A 17,212-nucleotide genomic window follows, 5' to 3' on the forward strand; every position below is an offset into this window, starting at 1 on the left:
ATGTCTTATCCTACTGCACAGATGTTGTGGAGAGGATGTAGAAGAAGAGGACGGCTCAGCGCTCTTTGCTTTTTATGACATGTTTTACAGCAGCACTTCCTTTTCTAAGTCGTATAAATTCACATGGCAACCTGAATTGCTTTTAAACATGTTCCGGTGTAGAAAATCCATCAGGAATTTCTGAGTTAATAAAGGAAATCTCCCTCGTTATGGACCATAAATGTATTGGAAAAAAAAGAGCAGCTTCAAATAGTCCCTATCTCTTTGGAGGACCTTATCAAATAGATGTGAATGGGACACAATGTAATACTTAAGCTCTCCTGTGGAGGTGCTGCAGAGAAATTAAAAGAGAAAATACATGATGCCAAATGTGCAACAAATTAGTAATGATCACTGAAATGCACAGCACTTTGATCATCTTATTCTCAGGAGAAGTATCTTAAAGGAAATCTACCTTCAAAATCCATCATGATAAACCAGGGGCACTTACTCGTAGATCCAGACACCGGGACTGTGATGATCATCTTATATTTGTTATCCATGGACATCACAGACTGGGGGAGCAGAGGGGGATAGGGAAACAGTGTAACAGTCTGTGAAGCTGCAGCATGGAGAGGCTCTAGTAAGGCCCCAGAGCCCTTCAGGCACATTAGCATAGTTTTAAAAGTTGATTTTTGGAATGAAGCAATGGCATAGAAATATAAGAAGATTATCTGGTATATATGGTGCCTGAATCTATTAGTAAGTGTGCCTAGTTTATCATGCAGGATTTTCTTTGACATGGGCTCTCAGCATTGGAAAGGGGTTCTTAGGGTCACCTGTGTGAATGGAGCAGTAGATATTAGACCAGCGCTCCATTTACACCAAATAAAGATGACTAATGATGTCCCTTTTGAATCTCACAGTAGTCAACTAGGAATGATCAGACTCGGAGCTATATGTCATGAATGTCCTTCCATATTATAGGAGTATGATGTAGGTTATCAAAACATAGAATGGCGTGTCCATGATGATCCAAAATCTAACATCCACCAAACCTGCTATGAATGCTACCATTGATCCGGTGGTGGTTGCATAGCTAAACAAGATTTTCTGTCCACACCAAAGTTGGAATATTTTGACCGATTGTCTTGTCAGTCGTGCATAAGTGGCCAAACACTTTAAATTAAAGTTCTGAAATTTTGGAATTGAAAGCGCTTTATCCTTTGTTCCTTAGGGAGATAAGTAGCCACCACACCTTTTTTTTTCGATCTACCATTGGGATCACAATCAAATAGGGGTAGGTAGGTTGTGTAAGCTGTTGGCTATATTAGGAGTCTGTCGAGAGAAATTGAACAATTGCGTACATTTCTAAGTCCATCCATCCCTTGTGCTCTTGGCTAGTGGTGAACACCTTAATATACAAGACATTTTTAGTTGGGTGATAATGTCCTGTCACATTTTGAGGAATCCACCCTTCTCTCGAGGGAAGGGCAAAGGACACTAGTGATATGTAAAGGTCTCTAACTAGTTTTATTCTAAAAAAAAAAGTTCCAATCTGATGGTGGCATATGCTCACCACAAATATTACATATGAGGAATGTACCTTCTTCTTCATCTTCTCATGGACCTTGCCGTTGATCTTCTATCATCAGAAGAATTCAACATCTCTTAACCACGTGCTGAAATAACTTAACCAAAGTGCAAGGTTACGAGCCCTGTCACATGTTTACATTATACTCACCGCGCACAATGATGGGGATGAGAGTATCCTTCGCCTTATCCAGTATCAATATTTGTGGAAAAGAAAGCCTTATCTAGAGTCTATAAACCTGCTATAGCATTGATCCACTTCTGACCTTACTATAAATCTCTAATCTAGAATCAACAACTTGTAATCCCGGCCCATTGTGTAGGATTTACTGATTAAGCCAATGTTGTTGCACCCAACGCCAGGTTGTGTAACCGTAGAGGTGCGATCATTTTCTTAAGCTCCACCTTGGATTCGCTCTAAATGGTGAGGAACTTCCTTTTATGAGGCTGTGTACACATAGGGATTGAACCTTACTTACACAGGAATCTAAGAACATGTGCTTTGACCACCATTGGAGTGACCACCATTTCCAGGTATTTCACATTGAAAATTGATGCAATCTAATAACCCAAGTGGTTGACTTCTGGCATTGATGGCCATTGTCATTGTGCATGGCACTATAACATTCCACCTGAAGACACTATTTAGCTCCTCCTACTCTATAACATGCTGTTTGCAGATAGGGCGCCATGTACAATCTACTCAGCTCTTCCTGCTCTATAACATGCTGCTTGGAGACAGGACACAATATACAATCTGCTCAGCTCCTTCTGCTCTATCTATAAGCCCAATCCTCAATCTTTGTAAAGATCCCAAACCTCTTCTTCATTGATCAATAAAACTTTGCCTCTGAAATATTCGATAAATTCCTTGAGATGTTTTAGTCCTGTAGATCTTGCAGTAATGTTGTTTGCTATTGGACAGTTGAGAAAACCATAACTTTCTATAGCAGATGTTCACAGATCAGATCAGTTTGGAGACAACCTCAGAAAAGACACATTAAGATGTATAACAAACCCAAGAAGCAACCAAACCAGTTCTGTTAAGGATTCTCCGCCGTGTTGCGGAGGAGGCCCCGGCCTGGCCGTGATTGATGACAATGTCTGACTGGTGACACAGTGGTGAGAGAAGAGACCAACTTTAAACAGGACACATGTTCCTCTACTTCCATGACATGAAGATTAAAAGCCATTCACTCAGTAGATTCCTTAAACACCTCTCAACCTTTCGCACGTTGAGGACCTGTGTACAGGACTTCACGTTTAGTGTGATGTTTTTGATGATGATTGTATGTCATGTTCACAATGTCTGTTGATAGATCTGGTTACACTGGAGAATGGCTGCCGAGTGATATTATGGGCCGGTTCTATAGGTTGGTTCAGAGAAGTGGACCACCCTCTGTGACACTCACGTGTCCTGGACATATTTGTAGCCAGTATGAAAATTAATGAACTCTCTATTAACTACCTCAGCAGTTTTCTCCTTCAATCCTTTCTTGCTTTTGCAATATGGATTAGGCAGATATTTAAGTAGTGGAACCATGTTTTTCTAATCAAGATATTGGGGGTCATTTACTAAGGGCCCGATTCGCGTTTTCCCTACGTGTTAGCCGAATATTTCCGATTTCCCCTGAATTGCCCCGGGATTTTGGCGCACGCGATCGGATTATGGTGCATCGGCGTGGCCGAACGAAAACCTGACGGATTCGGAAAAACCGCCACATTTAAAACAAAAAATCTGTCGCGGAGCTTGCGCTTACCTTCACTCAGCCCGAGCCGGTGAACTCCAGCGTGTTCCGATGCTTTTCAGCGCAGCGGCGCCACCGGGTGGACGGCGGAGGAACTACCTTAATAAATCCCGGCCGAACCCGAATCCAGCGCAGAGAACGCGCCGCTGGATCGCGAATGGACCGGGTAAGTAAATCTGCCCCATTGAGTTCCATGTGTTTTATGGCTACCACTAGACCCGTGGTGGCTTTACTTACCGTTCTACTTTTGCCCTGTTGATACTTTGCTGTCTACAAGAGGTTTGGCACCATGACTGTGCCTTTCCAGTGTGACTACTTTGTGAAGTCCCTTGTGCAGTAGGTGAAGCAAACAACTATCTAAAGTTTATAACTGAACCAAAACTAAGTCAATTTAGGGAATAATTCATGTGGAAAAACCTGTAGAAACGTCTGATAAATGAGTTTATGTAAAAAGAAACACAATCTTTCCCTTTCGTGGAGCCGCTTCACTATGATGGCTCCTGGCTTGGAGGATTGTGGTCTTTCATCAAAGCTCAGTTGTGCTTTTTCATACCCTTCTGCGGCACAGAGCGTCTCCTGACGTGGGATCTCGGATGAATTTGTTCTGGTCTCTTGGCTATTTCAGAGGTTTGGACGATGAGAATGGAAATCTGTTTGAGAACGTGGAGGAGCCTGTTGCCCGGTTATGGTAGTGCATTGGAGTATTTTTGTACTTGTCTCCTGAAGAAGAAGGTTTTTATAACTGTGGTTTGACCATAAGCTTTTTTGATATTGGCCAAAGAGGGAAATATGTATTTTGTTCCATGTGGTAATAGCTGCTTGTTAAAGAGAAGCAATGTGTACAACCATATGACTGCTATTAAGAGAAGTAAGAATTGTATGTATATTTCAGCACATTCACAGTTATCTGGCATCCTCACAACTGGCTAGATGTTGTATCATTAGTAATTCCAGACTATTGGACGTTTCGCACATCGTGTCGGTGAAAATAAAATGGGGATAATAATTTTAAGAAAATGTATTTTTCCTAAAAATTCTTTCATTTAGGGTTTTTTTTTGACATTCAGCTTTTTTTTTTTACAGGCAGCAAAGTAAACCTTGTGAAGATCACAGCTACGGCATCCAGTCCCCGGGATACGGCTCTGGCGGCAGTGATCTGTAGTGCCCTGTCCACAGTGCTCCTGGCCCTCCTCATCCTCTCTGTTATCTACTGCAAGAGGCAGTTCATGGAGAAGAATCCAAACTGTGAGTATACGAGAGTCCGCTCCTGTATACATATATATTGCTGTAGTAGAAGAATTACCCGTTATTCACAGTCGACATAATTCCACCTTTACTACTACTTTTTGGTTGACTTGATCTGACTACTGACTTCTGACTACTGTGCTGCACTGTACTACTGTATTGTCTGTCTTGTCTGGTTAGTAGGATACATTGCCTAACAACCATACTCCTTTCTGTAAGGTCCTTTTCTTCCCTTCCTCCTTCTCTTCTCTTTCTACTACCCTTCTCCCCTCTTTCTACTACCCTTCTCTTTCTACTTCCCCTCCTTCTCTTCCCTACCTTCTTCTCTTCTTTTCCTCCTTCTCTTCTCTCCTCTGTCTCTTTCCTTCTCTTTCCTTTATCTATTCTCTTCCCTTTCTTCTTCTATTCTCTTCCGTTCCTCATTTTCTTCCTTCTTTTAACTTCCTACTTCTCTTCATTCTTTTCTTTTCTTTTCTTCCTCCTTCCCTTTTCTTCTCTTCCTTTCTTTCTAAAATTCCCTTCATGATTTTAACTTCCTTCATTCATTTTTTTCTGAGTTGTTTCCTTTTTTCTCTCTCTTTTTCTATTCTCTTCCATTCCTCCTTGTCTTTTCTTCTTTCTTCTCTTCTCTTTTCTTCCTTCCTCCTTCTCTTTTCTTTTCTTCCATTTCTGCTTCCAACTTCCTTCTTCTCATTTGTTTCTTTCTTATTTCCGTCCTTTTTTCTCTCTTTTTTCCCCCATCTCTTCTTCATTTCTTTTCTTTCTTGTATTGTCTTCTGTTTTTCTCTTCCTTCTCCCTTCACTTGTCTTCCTTTCTTTTTCTCTTCTCCACTCTTTCCTTCCCTACCTATTTTTCTTTTTACGTTTGCCTTTATTGCTTCATTCCCTTCTTTATTCATTTATCCATTACTTTCCCCCCCTTTGACAATTTGTTGCACTGTGCCATGTGTACGGCAATGTCAGATCCTGTAAGATGTTGCATTATTAGCTGTAGTCCAACCTTCCTATTAGTTGCATGCTTATACATTACTCATTACAGCAGGATTTTTGTTTACAGGCTTTGTAAATCTCCTGCAATATATTCACCATTTTTCTCACATTCCTTTCTCCGTTCTTTAGGGTCTACTCGATCGCAGGATGTGCAGTACACTGGGTCAGAGTTATTGTGCTTCGACAGACCACAAGTCATTGAGCACCCGCATAGGACGTACTGTCGATGCCAGCAGGAGCCACCGCAGGATTGTGGTATGTAACGAGGTTACAAGCTCCATCACTCTAATGCCAAGGCAAATAGGTCCTTACATCCATCATTTAAATAGATCTCACCTGCAATACCAGACACATCCAATTCAGAAGGGTGGTGCTGTTTCTAAGAAAGAAGTAGACCCTTTTTCCTTTTATTCTAATCTCCTTTATTAATGCACAATGCATCATGAACGTACCACATATCATATCCCTTCACTGTCAAGGGCCCGGGATTACTAGTGGAAATGTATTGGTCAATCTTTGTACATATCTGACTCCACTAGGGAGACGTTGCGATCTACTTAATTAGTCATGTAGATATTTGTTTCCCTCCTTAGGTCCTGTTCACTTGATTCCATCATTTTGCTGCGAAGAGACGTACAGCATTGAACACGGCTGTGTATTCCCATCACACAGCACATTGTACGAGGGGTAAGTGGCCTAGATTTACTTATAAGACAATTTGGTATGAGCTCATTACTCATTACACTACCATCATTTTTACTATGGCTGTATAGAAAATTGCTCACTTCTTAGATCTTTCCACAGGAGTTTCCAACTCCTTGCTCATTCTTAAAATGAACGTATCACCAATTTTATATTTGACTTATTAAAAACAGATGGTGGTCATTGTACAGGGAGGGGGCGGAGATAAGCTGTGACATCATCTATTGTCAGTAGTGATGTAATGATGGGTCAGTGTTATCTCTATAGAGGTCATTGTACAGGGAGGGGGCGGAGATAAGCTGTGACATCATCTATTGTTAGTAGTGATGTAATGATGGGTCAGTGTTATCTATATAGAGGTCATTGTACAGGGAGGGGAGGAGATAAGCTGTGACATCATCTATTGTCAGTAGTGATGTAATGATGGGTCAGTGTTATCTATATAGAGGTCATTGTACAGGGAGGGGGAGGAGATAAGCTGTGACATCATCTATTGTCAGTAGTGATGTAATGATGGGTCAGTGTTATCTGTATAGAGGTCATTGTACAGGGAGGAGGAGATAAGCTGTGACATCATCTACTGTCAGTAGTGATGTAATGATGGGTCAGTGTTATCTATATAGAGGTCATTGTACAGGGAGGAGGAGATAAGCTGTGACATCATCTATTGTCAGTAGTGATGTAATGATGGGTCAGTGTTATCTCTATAGAGGTCATTGTACAGGGAGGGGGCGGAGATAAGCTGTGACATCATCTATTGTTAGTAGTGATGTAATGATGGGTCAGTGTTATCTATATAGAGGTCATTGTACAGGGAGGGGAGGAGATAAGCTGTGACATCATCTATTGTCAGTAGTGATGTAATGATGGGTCAGTGTTATCTATATAGAGGTCATTGTACAGGGAGGGGGAGGAGATAAGCTGTGACATCATCTATTGTCAGTAGTGATGTAATGATGGGTCAGTGTTATCTGTATAGAGGTCATTGTACAGGGAGGAGGAGATAAGCTGTGACATCATCTACTGTCAGTAGTGATGTAATGATGGGTCAGTGTTATCTATATAGAGGTCATTGTACAGGGAGGAGGAGATAAGCTGTGACATCATCTATTGTCAGTAGTGATGTAATGATGGGTCAGTGTTATCTATATAGAGATCATTGTACAGGGAGGAGGAGATAAGCTGTGACATCATCTATTGTCAGTAGTGATGTAATGATGGGTCAGTGTTATATATATAGAGGTCATTATACAGGGAGGGGGAGGAGATAAGCTGTGACATCATATATTGTCAGTAGTGATGTAATGATGGGACAGTGTTATCTATATAGAGGTCATTGTACAGACAGGGGGAGGAGATAATCTGTGACATCATCTACTGTCAGTAGTGATGTAATGATGGGTCAGTGTTATCTATATAGAGATCATTGTACAGGGAGGAGGAGATAAGCTGTGACATCATCTATTGTCAGTAGTGATGTAATGGTGGGTCAGTGTTATCTATATAGAGATCATTGTACAGGGAGGAGGAGATAAGCTGTGACATCATCTATTGTCAGTAGTGATGTAATGATGGGTCAGTGTTATCTATATAGAGGTCATTGTACAAGGAGGGGGAGGAGATAAGCTGTGACATCATCTATTGCCAGTAATGATGTAATGGTGGGTCAGTGTTATCTATATAAGTCACTGTGCAGGGAGGAGGAGATAAGCTGTGACATCATCTATTGTCAGTAGTGATGTAATGATGGGTCAGTGTTATCTATATAGAGATCATTGTACAGGGAGGAGGAGCTAAGCTGTGACATCATATATTGTCAGTAGTGATGTAATGATGGGTCAGTGTTATCTATATAGAGGTCACTGTACAGGGATGGGGAGGAGATAAGCTGTGACATCATATATTGTCATTAGCGATGTAATGATGGGTCAGTGTTATCTATATGGAGGTCATTGTACAGGAAGGGGGAGGAGGAGATAAGCTGTGACATCATCTATTGTCAGTAGTGATGTAATGATGGGTCAGTGTTATCTATATAGAGATCATTGTACAGGGAGGAGGAGGAGATAAGCTGTGACATCATCTATTGCCAGTAATGATGTAATGATGGGTCAGTGTTACCTATATAAGTCACTGTGCAGGGAGGGGGAGGAGATAAGCTGTGACATCATCTATTGTCAGTGATGATGTAAAAAAAACTTGGTTTAAATAATAATTTATTTTCTGTTGACACATTTGGTATATCTGGTAGAGTCATAATTAGATATCCCTGAAGAGTAAACCATGTAATTCCCAGTAAATTAATGATTTCTGTGTGGCCTGTCTGTGATTGTGCAGGCGACAAAATTAGGCAAGCTAGCATTTTAAATCATTTAGGACATTGCTAATAATTGTTGCTTTTTCAGGAACGCGGACGCTGAGGCGGACATGATTCCAGCATATTTTGGACCCACTTCACACTCGGCCTGCAGAGAGCTTGCCGAAACTTGGCCTCTTATGCAAACACCTCCTGGCAGTGATAGCTCTCCTGTCTGTGAGCCATATCCGGAGCTAATAGGAGGAGATGCAGACACTTTGAAGAGAGATACAGAGGAGCCAAGTATTTTACACACAAATAGTGTGCAGAGTATCAGCGCGGAGACGGCGTCCTCAAATCATCTTCATTTATTAGAGCTGGATGCTTGTCAAAGAGCTGAGGCAAACCAGCCTGAGGAGGAGCACTTACCATGTGTCCAAGATGAGAAGCAGGTACGTAGGTTTAATCTGTGTAATCCCGGAAAGATAACAATCATCGTCTTATGTAAATGGGCCTCAAAGAGGTTTTTCCAGATGTTCTAAGGTCACTAACCACCACTGATCACAGCCACGAGGTTCCCTTGTACCTTGTGTAAAGGAAAAAGACTTATTACCTTAGTTATCCATTGGGGATAACTGCATTAAATTTATGAGGTAATTTTTTATTTTCATCTTAGAGTAATACAAATTTTATTAATTTTCAGGAATGCTGAGTGAGATTTACCTCAGGATCCCCCATTCGGACGTCTATTCCATAATCAGCCATCAGGAACATGTACTAGGTCCATCACCTGGAGATCAACTGATAGATTTTCCACTTGGAAATCCATGTCTCAAACAACCACATGGAGATATATATATACCTTGTGATCCACCCACAGGAAGTCTTTTGGATTTGCTTCTTGGAGATTTATGTCCTCAAGGTTCTTTATAGAATGAGACTTTTCTTCAGATCTACTTGATGACACTTGATGATGATGATGTATATGACCGATTGCTCATCCCTGAAACATCTTAAAGTATTAACCTGGACTTGTGGATTTGTATGTAGCTTGATACAAAGGAGATATTTGAGGAAGCAAAAAGCGAAAAATGTGATTTCCCCACCCCCCACCCATTATTTATGAGATGAACTGTACACGTCGTCTTCATCAGACTTCAAAAAAATACTCAAATCACCAGTCCCATTATTTTCTATGGGCTTACACGGTGCGTTATGAGATCGGCACATTACTCTGCTGAATTTATTGACTGCCACCTAAACAATTGAGTTAATTGCCAGATACGTCTTGTCTGGTAGAGCCATGGCCACCTACGTATCAAACACTTGACTTTTCTAGATGCACTTAAGCTGGACCTTCATCTGACATATGTCAAAATTACATTTCTGAAACACAGCCACATGTATTGTGTATAAGCACTATTTCTGGACATTTTTATACACATATTGTATGATCGGGCAGGTTTTTATAAGAACACTTTGGATGTTTTTCATACGTTAGTTGTGTAGATCTGTAGCGGATGCTTTGTGATGTTATCCTGCCTGGCAGGTGGCATATGTTCAAATATTTCTGCCTGATATGATGTGGAGACCAAGTAATATGCGGTTCTGATGATGGCTAAAGGTCCATTGGAAAAAAAAAGGCGGCCCACCCAGAAATTAGGACAGGAGAAGCGGATCTATATGAGGGTTTCCTATCTTAACCCTGATAATAATAGCTGGGGAAAGAAGGATTGAGCATGTTGAATGTCAGTGTCCAATCTTTATGTTCTATGAATGATGGTCTGCTGCACCCTAATGAATGGAGTGGCAGGTCAAGCTTGTGCGTTTCATGCTCTGTTCCCTGTCTATGGTAGAAGTAGCTGGTGCCATAGGGAGTACCTGCCACTCCATTCATTGGGTTACTGTGGACCCCCATTCTCTTGATCCATGAGGACCTAATACTAGGAACCCCACTGATCAGTATGTTATCTCTTATAACTTGGATACCTGAATACCTCTTAAGAGTCATTGCTCCCTGCCTATAATCATGCACAACCCTTTAATTTACACCACGGTTGTCACACTTAAAGGGGTCGTCCACTTTCAGCAAATAATTGCTATTGTTTGTGTAATGAAAAGTTGTACAATTTTTCAATATTTTTTTCTGTATCAATTCCTCACGGTTTTCTAGATCTCCGCTTGGTGTCATTCTATAGGAAGCTTCAATGTTTACTTCCAGTGGATAAGCACTGGTTCCTGGTCATGTGATGTCACACAGGTGCAAGGCTCGTTATATCCCTGGTCATGTGATATCACACAGGTGCACAGCTTGTTATATTCCTGGCCATGTGATATCACACAGGTACACAGCTTGTTATATTCCTGGTCATGTGATATCACACAGGTACACAGCTTGTTATATTCCTTGCTCATGTGATGTCACACAGGTGCAAGGCTCGTTATATCCCTGGTTATGTGATGTCACACAGCTGCACGGGTCGTTATATTCATGGTCTTTTGATGTCATTATGCTCATTATATGAGTAATCAGAGCTGTGTGATATAAAAGTAGCTGTGCACTTGTGTGACATCACATGACTGGGGACTGGTTTTTATCCACAGGAACTGGACAAACCCTTTAACACTGAATATTTATGAAAGTGCCATTTAGCATCTTGCCAGTTATCTTATAAGCCTTCTGACAGGTTCTCTTTGAGGTTGCGCATGTGAGGAACAGGGAGTCTTAGATGAGAGGGAAGATGATAATTACATGGAGGGAGATGAAAAATATGATGGCACAACGTAGAGGAGAGATGTCATTATTGATCAGAAGTTGCCATTTTTACTCAAAGGTGAATTATAATAATTCAGTTTGGGGTAATTTATCTTTTTTTTCTACATGTGGCATCATTTTGGCGCAGTTGTCATAAAAATGGGGTTTTGTGACTCTCCATTGCGCCAGATGAACATAGGACAGTGCAAAGTCACTGGCGTAAGACACTGCCAGCAGATTTATCAAGCACAAAAGACTGTCTAATGGTAAGTTACCCCCAGTGGATTTCCACAAGTGTCAGCAGCAGGTTTTATTACTGTGAGTGTTGATAAAAATACTTCTAATAAATCCTCCATGTTATTACGAAATAGCAACAGGAAATTTGTGAACTTGTTTTATAAATAAAGCTTTGAGTACAATCCTGCAGTGCCCTATACTACATGTACACCATGTGGAAGATGCACCAGTGGTCAACCAATCACATCCCTCCACACATTGTTTGAAGGAGCTTTGAAAAATGAAAGCAGCAACGGCATAGGCTGTCATTAACAACTACATCTCCATTGTAAATTCAGTCAGATAATTATTGCTGTTTTACTTTCCAGCAGTAACAATGAAGGAAATCCATGAAACATCCTGTGGCGGGTGTCTCTGTATATATTGTATAGCTTTTTATATTCAGTGGGCATCATGGATGTCAAAATTACCAGATGTCCCTAGTAACCAATCAGAATTTTTCTTTCACTTTTCCACAAAATGGAAGCTCTGGTTGCTATGTGCAACAAGGCCCAGAGAGTAATGTAAATTGCTGTAAATTCTTGTTGGGTTGAAAGAAACCTCCAGATATCTGCTTATTTGTAAATCTGAATATTTTTTGGCAATTTTTTTTTATATCTCATTATGTAAATACATTGTTAAGAAAAAATAAACTTTTGCACTTTTTATGTCTTTGGATGGTCCTGACTAAAAAAAATCAGCCTGTGACTTATTATTACCATTACTTTTATTAGAATTTTGTTCATTGTTTGATGTGACAGAATTCTGGTATCACCAAATTAGGACCCAACTGCTGTGTGGGGACCCAGCATAAGGGCTAATAAAAAGATAAGCATGGTTGGTCCACTCATCTCAAAACGTGCAGTGTTCTGTTTTAGGGACTGTCCGCTGTGCCGAGGACGGGACATCATGGTGATATAATACAAGGAGTCCCTGCTTCTCCAAGAAGAATCAGCAGGGAAATCAGGGACTCCCATTATATTTCACTATGATGTTCGAAGTCCAATTCCTAGCACAGTGGTTGTTCTTTTGAAACAGGACACTGCACTGTTCTTTGACCAAGGTCGTTTGTTTTAACCCTTAGGAATCGGCTCACCGTGGGCATATATGGAAGCGATCATAAATAGTGCAAATGAGGATAGGCACGTCAAAAAAGAAGTATAAAATCCTTAGTTTTCTCTCATGTGGTACCTACATCAGACATTTATTGTCAGGATTTGGGGTAGTGGACTCACTGTACCACCGCGAGTGATAATTTAAGAGAGCGGACTCTAAGTGGTACCCGGTTTTCACCATAGAATGCCGCAAAGCGGGTTGGACTTACTTCGGCAGGATACCACCAGGTCGTTCCACAGGCGCGATTTTGCATCCGGTGAAAGCGAAGTACAGAGTCGTAGAACAGAATCATGGTCAGGGACAGGCAGGAGGTCAGGGCTGGCAGTAGAGGAGCGAAGTCAGGAACAGAACCGGGGTCACAACGGGAAATCAGGATAAACGCACAGGGCAAGGAACACAGCATTTTCAATAGCATCAGAGCACAAAGATCCGGCAGGGCATGAGGGATGAGGCTGGTTTTTTATTAGATTGCCATATGGCCAGCGCCCATTAGGAGTGCCCTGGCCCTTTAGACCTCAAAAAACCTGCACATGCCCTAGGAGGCGGGGACACGCACACCCAATCACGGGAGATGGCGCTGGTGTGCTGACAGGTGTGAGAGCCTGCCGCAGCACTGAGGGGGCACAGGGAGGCACATGGGTGCACCTCAGACCGAGAGGAGAGTCGCAGGAGCATCCGTGACATTTATCCAGTGTCCAAGCGGCAAATACCCTTCAAAGTTTCTCAGGCGACAACAAATTCTTCTCTTCTGACCTTCTCTTCCTTCACACTACCTGACTGTAGACCTCCTGTAATACAACTTCATGAGTATTAATAAGATCCTCCACGTTTTACATGCTATTAGGACTCATAAATTCTCGATGTGGACGGTTTCTCGGCTGTGAAGTAGAGTTTACGAGGTTTGGCCTCTGTCTGCTCTTCTCCAGCATGTAAACACGGAGGATGTGAACTTAATATCCCTTCAATAGGTAAAGAAAGCAGAGGATTAGCCGAGGTATTTGTGACATTCGACCAGCAGACACTTGAAATGTATCTTAAACACTTGATCCTCTTCATAGTGATGCATTCATGCCGAGGATTTGGTAATCTTACTTTTCTTTACAGGTAGAGTTGACCCCTGAACCTACAGATCTAAGGTTTTTCAGTGGTTTACATAGACGTTTGTTACAATATAATATCCTTATTTACAGAGACGCAATGTATTGTTCTGGTCTTTATAACCCACAAAGGCGCTGAGCAAGCAAAGATCTGCTTAACCTTATAAAAACAAACCAACACAATCACAATATGGCAGTCGCAGGCTTTGTAACCTGGGGAAAACTTCCAGTGAGTCAACATGATACAAGGCCAAAAGAGTTCCCACAAACACAAGATTCTTAAATATACTTGGGCTACCAAAAATAGACATTCTCTAATTCAATCTTACAGCAAAAATACAGCATTTAACAGATATAATTCCAACCGGTTTCTATCAGTCCTGGTGTACACAATTTGGCTGTCCCTGGATCCGATCCGTAAATCTACTGACTATAGTCGGAAGAGTTGTTTACCTTCTCTTGTATTGCAGGAGAAGGTGGAGGGGGTAGGAGGCAAACAGCACTATATACACAGGCACCTGCTAGTTCTGTATCCAAGAGTAGGGGGGGATAGCAGTGCTGATTATTGATTAGGCAGCAGAGCTGAGTGTGTCATTGTGTCTTATATCCGTCTCATGACTCTGATCTGTCTTATCTCTCTTTTTCTATGAATCAGATACCAGTAGAATAAAAGTGTAGATAAACTCATAATCTGAGTACATTGTCAGCACATAGTATCCCATAGCATAGAGGAATCATGAAGTGTGTTCAGCTAGTGCCACCCACACTCTGGATTCTTAAAATGTCCAGTCTAGGGAGTGATGATATTAAAGACTATAATTGTAAAAAAATTATTGTGTAAACATCAATAGGGGATTCAAATTTGAGAACTTTCACAGGTAATACCATTCACCTTATCAGTATGTGATTTTTCCCATCTGGGAAGCTGGGGTAGGGCAGGATATTCATCTTCCTTGGATGTCCTATTCCTCCAGTACAGAACCTGTTTTATGTTTTCAACCAAAATGCATTAATAAAATAAAATAATAAAAGAAAACTAAATCCCATCAATATTTTTAGGGACAAGCCTTCCAAATAGCATAATTTCTTCTAAATAAACACTTTAAGAAGAAACTCAACAGGGAGGTTGTTCCAAACATCTTCAGTGGATGTAGACTTGCTCATATGTGGATACAAAATTCCTTTACGTAATGCCAGACAGATGTTGAGATCAAGTATTTCTGGAGACCATATCATGACTTCCAGGACTCCTTTTTTTCTCTTTACCATGAAGATAGTTATGATATTGGCTGGATGTTTGGGATTGTTATACTGCGGTGGAATACATTTTTAACTCTACCGTTTTTTCCTGTAATTTTTCACACCTGCCTAAAACTTTTGCACAGTTCTGTTTCAGCATTGGCGGGAAGGGCTTGTAGTAAACTCTCGTCTATGCAATGACTATTAAAGTTTGCATTCCTTTGAGATCCCTCGGAGCGCTCCATTAGATGAAATGAATGATGTCTCCCTGCACCTCCTCTTGTGACTGGAGATTACTACCTGCAGCACATTCCTCCTCCTGCACTCCTCTCTCTTTCTCTAAGACACAACAAAGGGCATAGTGTCTGCCTCTCTGTGCCAGCTGTGCGGTTTGTGTGCAGCATAACAAAGGAATACAATGCCCACTCTGTGCTAGCAGGGTGCAATCTAATCCATATTTGGTTTAAGCATCAGTGTTGGCAAAACCCACTTGGCCTTCACAGTGCATCTGATCCATTTTGATTATATCCCATGATGCAATACTTCCAGCGGGTTATAACAATGGCCGGTGGATTTGCCAGCAGTCCTGCTGTTTTTCACATACGTGTTGAATGGCTGGATTAGAGGGGAATGTTTCTGATGGTAGACAGGACGGGGGAGAGGATTGGATTGGGTCTCGTCAGAGATCAGAGTAGAAAGCGATGCCTCCACAAGATGTGTGAGAAAGGAGAATTGTGAATAAAATCCTACTTATACCCCTGAAATATCAATGAAATCTCCCGGAGAACAATAGACGAAGGAGAAAAATGCACAGATGTACATATTGTATAGAGAGGGTCGTAGGTCACGTAAGGAATGAGGGCTGAAGGATCATTTATAATGTTTTGTGAAGGACATCTTCTGCTAAGGCTACATGCTGACATAAGATCATACACAGTGGGGCTGGGATGCGATTGTGACAAAACACTCAACAAAATCAGCACAAGAGGAGGTCAATGGACCTTGTGGCCACACCCATGCTTCACTGAAATTCTTATTTGCATATAGATAAAAAATTGAGCATTTCATAGAGTACAAGGTTGGAAAAAGACGCAAGTCCATCAAGTACAACCTGAAGTACAAATGATTTTTCCCTATAACCCAATATATTTTTGCTCTCCAGAAAGTCCATAGTCTCACTGCTCTTACAGTAAAGAATGTGTCTCTATGGTGATGCTAGAACTGCCTCTCCTCTAGGTGTAGAGGATGCCCCCTGTCTATGGTGATGATAGAACCACCACTCCTCTAGGTGTAGAGGATGCCCCCTGTCTATGGAGATGGTAGAACCGCCTCTCCTCTAGGTGTAGAGGATGCCCCCTGTCTATGGAGATGGTAGAACCTCCTCTCCTCTAGGTGTAGAGGATGCCCCCTGTCTATGGAGATGGTAGAACCTCTTCCCCTCTAGGTGTAGAGAATGTCCCCTGTCTATGGTGATGGTAGAACCTCCTCTCCTCTAGTTGTAGAGGATGCCTCCTGTCTATGGTGATGGTAGAACCTCCTCTCCTCTAGGTGTAGAGGATGTCCCCTGTCTATGGTGATGGTAGAACCTCCTCTCCTCTAGGTGTAGAGGATGCCCCCTGTCTATGGTGATGGTAGAACCGCCTCTCCTCTAGGTGTAGAGGATGCCCCCTGTCTATGGAGATGGTAGAACCGCCTCTCCTCTAGGTGTAGAGGATGCCCCTGTCTATGGTGATGGTAGAAGCTCCTCTCCTCTAGGTGTAGAGGATGTCCCTGTCTATGGTGATAGTAGAATCACCTCTTCTCTAGGTGTAGAGGATGCCCCTGTCTATGGTGATGGTAGAATCACCTCTTCTCTAGGTGTAGAGGATGCCCCCTGTCTATAGTGATGGTAGAACCGCCTCTCCTCTAGGTGTAGAGGATGCCCCCTGTCTATGGAGATGGTAGAACCGCCTCTCCTCTAGGTGTAGAGGATGCCCCTGTCTATGGTGATGGTAGAAGCTCCTCTCCTCTAGGTGTAGAGGATGTCCCTGTCTATGGTGATGGTAGAATCACCTCTTCTCTAGGTGTAGAGGATGCCCCTGTCTATGGTGATGGTAGAACCGCCTCTCCTCTAGGTGTAGAGGATGCCCCTGTCTATGGTGATGGTAGAAGCTCCTCTCCTCTAGGTGTAGAGGAT

The 17,212-nt window shown here is 41.9% G+C and overlaps 1 protein-coding gene across 3 annotated transcripts in view; it reads left to right on the forward strand.

Moving 5' to 3' along the window:
- The window catches only part of TNFRSF19 (TNF receptor superfamily member 19), a 49,558-nt gene extending 37,306 nt beyond the window's left edge, over nt 1-12,252 (forward strand). For 2 of the 3 annotated variants that reach the window (XM_072134303.1, XM_072134304.1), the window contains 5 exons: nt 4,404-4,565; nt 5,685-5,810; nt 6,149-6,242; nt 8,663-9,005; nt 9,257-12,252. In XM_072134303.1, coding sequence (XP_071990404.1) covers nt 4,404-4,565; nt 5,685-5,810; nt 6,149-6,242; nt 8,663-9,005; nt 9,257-9,265 — 734 coding nt within the window. In that variant the 3' untranslated portion in view covers nt 9,266-12,252. The remainder of the gene's footprint in view (nt 1-4,403; nt 4,566-5,684; nt 5,811-6,148; nt 6,243-8,662; nt 9,006-9,256) is intronic. The other variant, XR_011853033.1, reaches the window with a different exon arrangement.
- Nucleotides 12,253-17,212: the final 4,960 nt, after the last annotated feature.

The sequence above is a fragment of the Engystomops pustulosus genome, chromosome 2, assembly GCF_040894005.1.
Source record: "Engystomops pustulosus chromosome 2, aEngPut4.maternal, whole genome shotgun sequence".
Taxonomy (NCBI): Eukaryota; Metazoa; Chordata; class Amphibia; order Anura; family Leptodactylidae; genus Engystomops; species Engystomops pustulosus.